General features: G+C 35.8%; 3 protein-coding genes across 3 annotated transcripts; all 3 read left to right on the plus strand.

Annotated features, from left to right (window-relative positions):
• Positions 1-2574: 2574 nt before the first annotated feature.
• LOC141688962 (uncharacterized) lies at positions 2575-3102 on the plus strand. The gene has a single exon (XM_074493118.1). The coding sequence runs from the start codon at positions 2575-2577 to the stop codon at positions 3100-3102; it is 528 nt and encodes a 175-aa protein (XP_074349219.1).
• A 2821-nt stretch (positions 3103-5923) lies between these two features.
• Positions 5924-6652, plus strand: LOC141688981 (secreted RxLR effector protein 161-like). Its single transcript, XM_074493138.1, has 2 exons — positions 5924-6150; positions 6199-6652. The coding sequence occupies exons 1-2, from the start codon at positions 5924-5926 to the stop codon at positions 6650-6652; spliced, it is 681 nt and encodes a 226-aa protein (XP_074349239.1).
• Positions 6653-9727: 3075 nt separating this feature from the next.
• Positions 9728-11723, plus strand: LOC141688988 (uncharacterized). Its single transcript, XM_074493149.1, has 6 exons — positions 9728-10198; positions 10324-10453; positions 10558-10745; positions 10828-11134; positions 11234-11430; positions 11569-11723. Exons 1-6 carry the CDS (start codon positions 10108-10110, stop codon positions 11721-11723), a joined length of 1068 nt encoding a protein of 355 aa, XP_074349250.1. The 5' UTR covers positions 9728-10107.
• Positions 11724-12544: the final 821 nt, after the last annotated feature.

Here is a 12544-nt window from a genome sequence, read left to right on the forward strand (position 1 = left end):
GTTTATAGTCAATTTATTCAGATAAAAGATCGCATGCTAAAATTGAACTGTTTAATTCATTAATCTATGTATTGTATCCCGTTTTAAAAGAGCATGCTAGTATATGGTGGTTTTCCAGTTCTTAATGATTTCAAATTTTTATTCTTATAACCATTTAGAAGGAAATCTATATATTTTGTTTATTCATATATTTTTGTACTGCTGAGCGATTGATAGCTCATCCTTGAAAACTTCTATATTAACCTATTTCAGATGCCTAGAGACCGTGTTCCCGCTAGAAGAGCTTCTATTGGTCGTACTCAGGGCCGGGTGTCGGCTCCTCCCTTGTTTGGATCTTTTGAGGTAGTACTAGTTAGACCAGTTGTTAGGTCTGTGGTCTGTATGATAAACATAGTTTGTACCAGATTTATTTTAAGTATTCCTTAGTTTAATAATTGTATAATCTTGTTCATACTTAAACCTGGCAAAAACTTGGTCATGGGGTCGTAGTTGTTATGGTTGTATATTTAATTTCATTCTAATCACTATATATTCCTGTTTTATTATTATTTATAATGTCAATCTAGCCCTCGGAGTTGAGGCTGTCTTAGATATATTAAAGAATGAGTGTGGTTGTTATATGTTTATGAAGAAGACTTGATATGTAAGAACATCAGCCACCAATGACAATTAGACAACAACAATGTTTAATTTTGATATTAAATTTATTATAACTTTTATCTTTTTTATTGCACTAGTTATCACATATGTCAACGACCTTGTTTCCAGCAAGACACACTTTGCTTTGACATCTATATTTCTAGTTCGGTAAACCTAGATAAAATTATTTGTGTTGTAATTTTTTTCTCATTTTAATATTATTCAGTTTTACAATCGAAACCTATCCGATAAAAAATGAACTGAGATTTGTAAAACCAAAACCGAATTAATGGTTCAGTTCCGATTTTCAATTAAAAAAAATGAAGACCTCATGTTGTGCTTTTATCCAAAAATGAATCGGTCATGTTCTTCCCTACTTCTCATAGTGGTCTTCGTGTTCGCATTTTCTATTAAACTCATACATATGAAAATTGGGAATTGACCCGATTTTCGGAGAAGGCTCGGAAATTGATCTGGGTTGTCACATATGATATCAGAGCCGACTCTCGAAAGTTTAGTGCATCAAGTTGTCGGAGGAGAGGGAGCGAAGGCTGGTTATATTATCCCATAATGGCAAAAGGGCCAGAGGTGGGGACACGTAACCAACTGGTATTATCGCACAATTGATATAGAGGAACAATTTGGACCTATAGGCTGTCTGTTTATCCTGACGAGTATGCTCGTCAGGCGTTTAAGTGGGAGCGTTTGTAACATCCCAATCCCACATCGAGGAGATTTGGGACTTTTATTATGTTTATAAGGAAAAATATTACTACTGCATGCACCAACAAATTATGATCTTTTGGGGTCCTGTGGTGGGCATGTTTTTTATCCTAGTTTGCTCCACTCAGGACAGTAGGCTTTGGCTTATTTTGGATTCGCAATCGAGACTTGACTCGATTTTCAAAGAAAACTTGGAATTTGATTAGGGTTGTCATATTCAAGAACTGCCTCCCAGGCGAAGGTCAATTTCTTCAACTACCACTGCCTCATGGCTAATCTTCCTTTTTCGAACATGGATTTCTCCATCTGACGTATACGGCCTGAATATGAGGCTCATCATCCTCTTCGGAATCTGATGATAGTACAATGTTAGACCGGGATCTCCCCGAATATGATTCTGAATCTAAAAATTCGTCTTGATCAGCTCGTCTCCGTCGCCCACTTCCCATTTTGAGTCGGGCAGCCCTCTCTTCTCCCTTCGTACATCTGAGTATGTTTTCTGGGTTTCCTCGGTCTCCATAACCTCATGGAGCCTGCTCATGGAGTTCTATTTCATCTCTTTGCAGGCAAAGTGCCTGCAATCTCAAGTTGGGATTTTTTCTCGGCTTATTGACTTGTCGCCTGCTTTACTCATGGAGCCTTCTCATGGAGTTCTTTTCCTCTCTCTACTTTTGCAAACATGGTCCTTTGTTCTTCCGGGGTAGGCATGATTTCATCTTTGGTTTCTGACTCAAAGTTGAGAGCTCTTGGGGATTTGGGCACGAAATGAAAGGTATTGGGTCGACGGTCAGTGAATCCTGGTGGGTGATCAACTTCTGGTGGTTTCAGAAGCAAGAAATTGTTGTTGCATATTTAATCTTAACTTGTATTACTTATTTATGTGTCGTACTTTATTTTTAGTCGTGTTTGTAGCCGAATGACCTGGTCACCAACTGCATGAGAGTTTTTAGGAGTTCAACTTGAATAAATGATAGATGCAAAGTAGTAGTAGGAATCGTGGTTTGTAGTTCCTGTTTTTTAGCATTAACGTTGCTTTGTAATCTTATTTATCTTGAATCATTTAGATGAATAAAAATATAGTTATCAATATCATTCTCCAGCTCTCTCTGTCTAAGATAAAACAACTTATATATATATAAGTATTTACATCACTTGGTATTAGAGCAAGGAACACAGAGTATGCCTAAGTGTATGCCTAGAACAACGAAGAAGATGGAGACAAGCAAGGTGAAGGAGAGTACAATTAGTCTGAGCTATCCAATGTTGGCCAGAGGTAATTATATGAAATTATCTTTGAAGATGAAACTGTACATGCAAGCTCACGGTGTGTGGGTAGCTGTGGAACCCAAAGACCCGAAAAAAGAAGTTGAGGAGACGACAGATAAGCTTGCTTTGGCAGCAATTTATCAAGGCATACCAGAGGATACACTGTTGTCTCTCACAGAAAAGAAGACAGCGAAAGAAGCCTGGGATGCGATAAATGTCCTGTGTCAAGGCGCAGATCGAGTAAAAAAAGCACGTGTTCAGACGCTGAAAGCTGAATTTGAATCTCTAAGCATGAGAGATACTGAGAAATTAGATGACTATAGCCTGAAATTAAATGGTCTCATCACTAATATTCGAGCCCTAGGAGAAACAATTGAGGAGGCATATGTGGTCAAAAAGTTGCCAGATCGGTTCCAACAAAGTTCTTGCAAATCACCTCAACAATCGAACAATTTGGAGATTTGGACACTATGACGATTGAAGAGGTAGTAGAATCGCTGAAGGCACATGAAGAACGTTTGAAGGGACAAAACGAAAATCGAGAAAGCCAACTACTGCTTACAAAAGAAGAATGGGAAAGGAAAGAAAGTGGTGAATCAAAATTACTACTAACAAGAGAGGAATGGATAAAAAGAAGTGGTAAAGGTGGAAACTATAATCGCAACAGAGAAGGTTTGCGTGGTGTAAGGGACAGGACCAGAGTAAAATGTTTCAACTGCCACAACTACGGACATTTTGCTGCAGAGTGCCGGAAGCCTGAATGTTGAAAAGAACAAAATCAGGAGGCAAATTTAACACAACTACAGGACAATGAACCAGCTCTTTTGTTAACAGAGTGTGAGAAGAAAGGAGAAAATACACTATTGATTAATGAGGAGAGGGTTACACCAAAGTTAAGTATCAAGGATGAAATGAAGCAAAGCATATCTAATGTCTGGTACCTTGACAATGGTTCCAGCAATCATATGTCTGGGCAACGGTCAAAATTTAAAGAATTAAATGAACAAGTGACAGGACAGGTCAAATTCGAAGATGGCTCAATGGTAAACATTGAAGGAAAGGGATCAGTAGTTTTTAGATACAAAAATGGGGAAGAAAAGGAACTCAAGGACGTGTACTATATCCCAAGTTTGTGTAATAACATTATTAGTATTGGCCAACTATCAGAGGAAGGCAATAAGGCTGTGTTCAGTGGTGATTTTGTGTGGATCTACGAAAATCAAGGAAGGCTTCTCATGAAGGTTAAGAGGTCAGTAAATAGACTGTATAAGATAATACTGAAAACTGTCACAGCTTCGTGCATGATTTCATCAAAGATAGAAGATTTTTCTTGGTTGTGGCATATGCGTCTAGGTCATGTGAAATTTCAGGCACTTAACTTAATGTCTACAACTCGTATGGTACGAGGTATGCCAAAGATCTGCCAACCCAAAAAGGTGTGTACTAGTTGTTTATTGTCTAAACAAACACAGAGGCCGTTTCCTGCACAAACACTGTACAAATCTAAAGAAGTCTTGGAGCTAATACATGGCGACTTGTGTGGCCCCATAATGCCTGAAACCCTTCTGGAAACAAGTATTTCTTTCTCTTGGTGGATGATTATAGTGCAATCATATGGGTTTACTTGTTGAAGAGTAAAGATCAAGCATTTGATGCTTTCAAGAAATTCAGAATTCAAGTTGAAACCAGCTCTGGAAAGAAGGTGAAAATTTTCAGGTCAGACCGAGGAGGTGAGTTTATGTCAAGTAAGTTTATCTCTTATTATGATGAAACTGGTATTGTTAGACAATTTACAGCTCCGTACACACCACAACAAAACGGTGTGGTGGAACGAAGAAATAGAACGGTTGTAGCAATGGCACGAAGTATGCTAAAAGAAAAATATATGTCGTCCATGATGTGGGGGGAGGCAGTCCGGCATTCGTTATATATTCTCAATAGGTTACCAACTCGAACACTAACCGGAATGACTCCATATGAAGTTTGGAAATAAAGAAAACCAGAGGTTGGGCATTTGCGGATTTTTGGATGTATTGCACATATGAAGGTACCAAGCACTCACTTAAAGAAACTCGATGATAGGAGTAAATGTGTTGTTTATCTTGGAAGGCAGCCTGGTACAAAGGCTTACAGACTGGTTGATCCAAATGATAACAAGGTATATGTAAGTCGCGATGTCGTGTTTGAAGAAGACAAAGCTTGGGCGTGGAATAAAGGAGGAGCACGGCTTGATCAATCGGGGAATTTTTCTATTGATCTGACAGAAAAGAGAGAAGGTGCTGTGATAAATAAGCCAGTGACACCAGCAATAACAAGTAGTATGAATATTGAAGAATCTGGTGGTACGACATCACCTGTAATAGTAAGTTCAAAATTAAATGATTCGGATTGCAACAGTGAGTCTATCCGGTACAGAAGTCTGAATGATATCTATAATCATACTGAAGAGGTCGAACTCGAAGAGGAACTTTTATTTATTGGCATCAATGAACCAAAGAATTACAAAGAAGCTGTGAAAGAAAGTTGCTGGAAACAGGCCATGGAAAATGAAATTGAATCCATAGAGAAAAATCATACTTGGGAACTAAAGGAGCTGCCATCGGGACACAAAGCTATTGATTTAAAATGAATTTTCAAAATAAAGAAAAATGCAGATGGTGAATTGGTGAAACACAAAGCTCGTTTGGTCGCCAAGGGTTATGTTCAGGAGTATGGAGTGGATTTTGAAGAGATTTTCGCACATGTCACTAGGCTAGAAATCGTAAGATTATTATTGGCTCTATCTGCTAAAAATGGTTGGGAAGTACATCATTTAGATGTGAAAACGGCATTTCTGAATGGGGATCTCCATGAAGAGATTTACGTTAAGCAGCCAGAAGGATTTGTGAAGAAAGGACAGGAGCACTTGGTGTATAAAATAACAAAAGCCCTGTATGGTTTAAGGTAAACACCTCGTGTGTGGTATGAAAAATTGAAGAAGTGTTTAGAAGAACTTGGATTTGTGAGATGTCCTTATGAACACGCTGTATATACCAAGCGTGAGCATGATGAAACACTGATCATAGGAGTGTACGTAGATGATTTGTTAGTCACTGGAACAAGTGTAACAGTCATCGACAAGTTCAAGGATCAGATGAACAGTAGATTTGAAATGAGCGACTTGGGCTTACTGTCGTATTATTTGGGAATTGAAGTGCAGCAAGGTATGAATTGCATTGAGTTAAAGCAGACCTCGTATGCTCGAAAATTGTTAAAAAAAATGGGGATGTAGGAATGCAATCCAACAAAGTATCATATGGATCCAAAGGAGACTATCACCAAGGACGAGGGAGGCAAGCCTGTGAATTCGACTGAGTATAAGAGTTTAGTTGGAGGTTTACGCTACCTGGTACATACCCGACCAGACATAGCGTTTTCAGTTGGTGTGGTGAGTAGGTACATGGAAATGCCTACTGTGATGCACTTAAATACAGTGAAGCGCATCCTTCGATATGTGAAAGGAACAATGGGTTTTGGTCTAGTGTACTAAAAATATAGTGGTAATAACTTGCTTACTAGTTTTTCTGATAGTGATTTAGCAGGTCACATTGATGACAGGAAAAGCACAGGAGGAATGGTGTTTTACTTAAACGAAAGTCTGATTACCTGGGTGTCTCAGAAACAAAGGTGTGTGGCATTATCTTCTTGCGAAGCTGAATTTATGGCTGCTACAGCGGCAGCGTGTCAAGCCATTTGGTTACAAAATTTGTTGGGTCGGGTAACTGATAGTCGAGTTGATTCTGTGGTGCTTTACATAGACAATAAATTTGCTATAGATTTAGCGAAGAACCCGGTCTTTCATGGTCGAAGCAAACATATCAATATTCGTTATCATTTTATTAGAGAATGTGTGGATCGTAGGGAAATTGTCATAAAACACATCAGTTCTGATAAGGAGCGTGCAGATGTATTGACTAAGGCCTTACCAATCGTAAAGTTTGAAATGATGATGCAGCTGTTGGGAGTTAAAGAGTTACTCAGATAAGTTTAGATTAGGGGGAGTTTGTTGTATATTTAATCTAAACTTGTATTATTTATTTATGTGTTGTACTTTGTTTTTAGTCGTGTCTGTAGCTGAATGACCTGGTCGCCAGCTGCATGAGAGTTTTTAGGAGTTCAGCTTGAATAAATCATAGAGGCGGAGTAGTAGTAGGAATCGTGGTTAGTAGTTCCTGTTTTTCAGCATTAACGTTGCTTTGTAATCTTATTTATCTTGAATTATTTATGGGTCATTTGGTTGGAGGCATTCTGGTTTCGTTCATTTCAACCACATACCTGATGTTTGGTTCAAAAAATTTTTCCTCCAAACCCATTCCTCATACCCCAAAGTATGAGTTTTTGATACTCAAGGGGAGAGGTGGGTATGGGGAAGTGTTTAATAAAAAATGTTTGATAAAAAATGATTTAATGAACTAAAATTTATTAAAATGATAATTAAAATAATTTTTAAATTAATTGAAATCGTTAACTTAAAAAATATTTTAAATTTAAAATATTCATTCCAGCACTCAACCAAACACATATCATAAATGATATCTCAACCTCATACCATCCTAACCCGATTCCTGATTCTAAACTCATACCACCTCTCGAACCAAACGACCCTTGAGATGAATAAAAATATCATTCTACAGCTCTCTCTGTCTAAGATAAAACAACTTATATATATAAGTATTTACATCAATTGTGACCCCTGAAAGAGGTTCCACAAGAAGCTATAGAATGAAGTAAGCTGATAGAAATATTTGAGGAACCTCGGGGAGTTTCACGATATACATGAAGATTAGTTAGCAACAGAAAGTTGCTGAATGGTTGGAGGAACATTTGAAAGGTACTAGATGTTAGTTTTTAGCAAATTTTTTGAGATATAGTAATAGCTAGTATAAAAAGCGCCTACGGAAGCATAACAACTTTTAAGTCATATTTCTTATTACGAGTTGGATCATGTAATTTTGGATACATAATGTGAAAGTTACACATTAATGGTAGGATAATTAGAAGATTGAATCTCCAATTTAAAGGCTATTTAGGTTCCTTTTTTACATTTCATAACTTCAAGGAACCATGCATGGGGTAATTTTGTACCAAAAATCTCCATGGGTATGATTAAAGATCCATTGGACTTACAAGTCTAATCCATAAGTAATAAATGGGGTAGATGATAGGCGTGGTATGATGCAAAAAGACGAATTATGATTAGATGGGTTGGATAAAAAGGTCTATTGAGATGTTACAAATATTTAGGGGTTCCATACGAAGGTATGGGTAAAAGTAGCTTATTTAGTGAACATGTTTCTTCCTACATAGAAGACTATAATGATGTAACAGTATGGTTGGAAGCATTCAGCAAGGTGAGACAACCTCTATAAAATTCATTGGACTAACAAATTTGTTACATGTGCGGGTACGAATTCCTGGAGGTAGGTTCATAGAATCACATTCTTGACTATATATAGGTTCCTAATGACATACTCCTGTTTGCGAATAGATTGTGATAGCAAAATTCAGCAATGATTAGTAGTCCTGTATTTTATAAAAGTATTCATATTAGACATCTAACTAAAATATTATATTATACTATATTTTGCTTTTGAATACCTACTTATATATACATTAGTTGATTCAATTAAACATCTAATTAATTAGCAAAAAAACAGCTATTTGATTTGCTAAAAGAACGGGAGAACCACATTCAAAAGAAGCAAGAATGCGAGAAGGATGCACATATTGAATTTTAGTTAACATATTTGACAATATTATACGCATACTAAAATTTTTTTGGACTTTAGAGTTGAGATTTTACTATTCGGTCAAGATATAATATAAACACAAACTAAAGGTCGACTTATTTCAAATATATTTTCCAAGAATCTGATTATTTAAATTTATTGGTATTTAGCAAAGTATTTTACGAACTATATTAATTAAAGTATATATGAGCATAACTATTTTCCAAATTTGTTTTAATTTAAACACTTATAGTTATTTTGTTTAAAGACATTTTTACTGGCGTCATATAAAATCTATTTTAAGAGTTTAATTCATTAAAATTATATTATAACTAAAACATTTATAATACTTTAAAGATATTTCTATGAAAACTAAAGAAAAAATCAAAAATCAAAATCATCCACCAATACTTTCTCAATGAGAGTCGACCCCCAAACCCTAGTTAGCCGCCTCAAAAATATTTAGATCTACTCCTTCTTCATTAATTAAGCCCTCTTCCTTTTCCCAAAATCACTTCCATGTTCTTCTCCCTCATCTAATAATCAGTTTTTTATTTTTTTTTCAATAATTATCCTTATTTTGTAAGGATTACTATCGTACCCAACCTTTTTGGGTCTTTTGTTTGTCCTCCTTTTAGAGTGGTTGTTTGTCCTCCTTTTTGAGTGCTCCGTATGTTTTTGATATTTTGACTTGTTGGTTTGTATCGTTGAGAATGATTCATTTGGTGTTTCAGGGAATCTTGAAAGCTCGCATCGAGTCTGAATCGTTGGTGAAAATTGCAAAAACTCACCTTTCACAACGGAAGATTGTTCTACGAGGGCATCTGTACCTCCAATCACTTCTAAACATTGGATTACAACTGGAATTAATTGTGTGAAGGTCAATTGTGATGCTAGTGATTTTGGAGATAGTGTATGATGGATTTCTTGGGAAACTATTGTAATCTTTTTCAGTTTAAATAATATTTATATTATGTATGTTAAGCGATCTGGAAACAAAACGGTTATTCATTTAGCTCGTTTATTTGTTTGTCAACCTGATCGCAGTTTTGGGGTTTGTCCAAACTGCATTAAGTCTTTTTGACAAAATGCATAATATTTTGGCAAAAAAATAATAATAATAATAAAAATAAAAAAATATCATACTTCTAAAAGAACTTAAAAAGTTAAAATAAAATGATGGAAACAGAAAAGGAGCGGGAAAGGTATTGTAAAATTCGAATTCTATTCTGAATTTGCTAGGTATGTAGATTATTAGATGGCTGAGCCCTAAACCCTAGCTAATTTATACACGTAACAGGTCAGGTGCATATGATTTGGTACATATACAACTACTTGAGCTTATATTTTATACTAGATGAGAAGTTAGACTCTGATTTATAATAAAAGATTCGTTCATCTCTTCTTCCCAAATCCTCTTCCTTTGCCTTCTTCGATCAGATTCTATTTAGGTTTCTGGTGATACCTGGTTTTTTTATCGTTAAACTGGTGCACACCCCATGAGTCGCACCTTTGACCTCTGTTAGAAAAGCTAAGAACCACTGCACCAACCCTTGGTCAAAACTAGTGTCTCGCGATACCGGTCAATTTATATTGTACTTTTTGGTAAACTTCATATATTCAGAACATATTTTATAATTGGTTTGTGTGTACAAATATTCTTCTGTTGTGATCCTTTTATTGGTTTAAAATTCATCATACTTTCAGTTTTATGACTCGGTATATTGGTGGGATCAAGATGACGATGTCAAGCGAAATCGATAGATGTTCTCCTATTCAAGAATCAAACTATTCGTCAGGCGGTAATGATTGTATTTAGGTTTTATTTGTCGACTGAATCTGTGTATTCTAGTAATTGAAAATTTTAAAATTGGCTTATATGTTTCATAATTTAGTACTTAAACAAACTAATTGTATTATGATTTAGAAGAAGTGACAAGAACAGCTAGACGCATGGCTCCAACAGATTTCATGTTAAAGATTGAAAACTTCTCTCTCGTGTCCAAAGCAATGGAGAACTACCTATCCAACTCTTTTGAAGCTGGTGGATACAAATGGTAATTATCTGTAATCCTGTATATACAAGTAGCTTTTATGTAATGTTACCCCTGTGATTTAAATATTAAATTCTCCGGTTAACAGCTAGTAAGTAATGTTTCAGGAGGTTATCTGTACACTTTAATTGTAATAAGAATTCCGGTGAAGGTAGAACAGGGGGAGAGGGCAGTTACATATCAGTATACTTGGTTTTTGCTGAGCCAGATGTTCTAGAAAATGGATTAGCGATTGATGTTAATTTCAAGTTCTTTGTGTATGACCAAATCCAGAAGAATTTCAACGTATTTGAAGGTACTTTCCCGCCAATTACTTTTTGTCTGTCACTTCATCTCATATATACTATAATTTCACAGCATTTACTAATATATTACAGATGCTACCGTGCAAACGAAGAAATTTCACAAGCTAAAGCGTGCACATGGGATTCTGAATATGATGCCGGTACATGAATTTTGTAATGCCTCAACTAGCCGGTACTTGGTAAATGACTCGTGCATATTTGGGGTAGAACTTTTTGTTATAAAGAACATGACTAGCAAGGCAGTGTGTCTGTCAAATGTTCAAATGCCAAAGAATGACTATTGTATAATGAGAGCTCATATTTGGAAGATTGACAACTTTAGCAAGAGGAAGAACAAAGTTTACTACTCCAATTCATTCATGGCCGGAGAAAGAAAATGGTATTATATAAGTCTTTTTTCTTCCTAACAATGCGGTAATTAATGTTCTGTAACAGATTTCTGATAGTTAGTGTAAATTTTACTTTTTAATGTGTCTAGGAGACTGCTACTTCATCCCAGATGGGATAAAAAGTACTTAGCAGTTGGCGTGGAACTAGCGGATACAAGTAGCTTGTTTCGTTTGGATAAATGGCTTAAAAGGTCTTATTATCATCAGAAGTTGTATGCAATGTTCGGACTTGTCGTGCATGATCAGTTTGGTGTCTCGGATGTAAACACCAACTTTGGAAAAGCATGTGAGTGATGTAATTTTCATTTCAAGCCAAAAGTATAGTTCATTATGTTTGTATATACAACCAACTTGAGTAAACACAATTCTATTAAACATGTTAATAGTCTGTTGCTGATATTAGTTTATATGCCAACTGTTGCAGGTTGGGGAGTTTTCAGTGGAGCAACAACCTGCAAAGTGAATAAAAAATTCATGGACTTGACAGAGCTGCATGACACTTCCAAAAGCTTCTTGCTAAACGATGCCTTGACTATTGGAGTAGAGATTCATCATATATATTATGACAGAGAAATTTAATTTATTTAGATTTTGGATGCAGAATTGTGGTAACAGATTACTGATTGTAGATGAGATATATCTATATATTTACACAGATGGTATGTCTGTCAAATGTTCATCAAACTTAGAGTGCACGACAAAGTCTATTCACATGCTTTATTTTACTGGCAATCTTTTATTTTATTGGCGATTTTATGCAACTTAGCAGCTCCTGCACAATGATTGAGCTCAGCAGCTCATGATTACTACATAATATGCAGAGCACAATGTCATATTTGTTAAATTATCTCACTTGTATATCTTGTCTGCAGAATAATTGTCAGTTGCCACTGTAACTAACTGCCCCCTTCTTTTCCGTTCATTCCTTTTATGTGTGTTTTTTGAAAACGAAAAATCATATATTTGGGCTCGTGCATTTTTGCAATGGCATTATCAAACAGTATCTTCGAAACTTCCTTGTAAGAAGAACTAAGAAAGTAAAAATGATATCAATACAAAGTAACTGTAAGAATACTTGCAGCAGGAGCATCTGCTCTGTGCGCAACAATATACGTGGGCTAAACTCCTCTCCACTACATATTTTTAAGACTTAATGGCATTTTGAATTTCGAGATTTGTACAATATACTCATTTGTCCCGGTGGTTTTAAAGTGTTTTTTTTCTAAAATACTGAAAATGTACCTTTTAAATCTTCGATCGGGAAAAAAAACGAAGGACCGCAGAAATAAACCTTTACAAACCGGGCGGTCCAAAATTTAAAAGATACGTTTTCAGTACTTCAGAGATAAAAAGAAATACTTTAAAATCACATGGGCATATGAGTATATTGGTGTAAAACT

Source organism: Apium graveolens, chromosome 2, assembly GCF_009905375.1.
Source record: "Apium graveolens cultivar Ventura chromosome 2, ASM990537v1, whole genome shotgun sequence".
Classification (NCBI taxonomy): Eukaryota; Viridiplantae; Streptophyta; class Magnoliopsida; order Apiales; family Apiaceae; genus Apium; species Apium graveolens.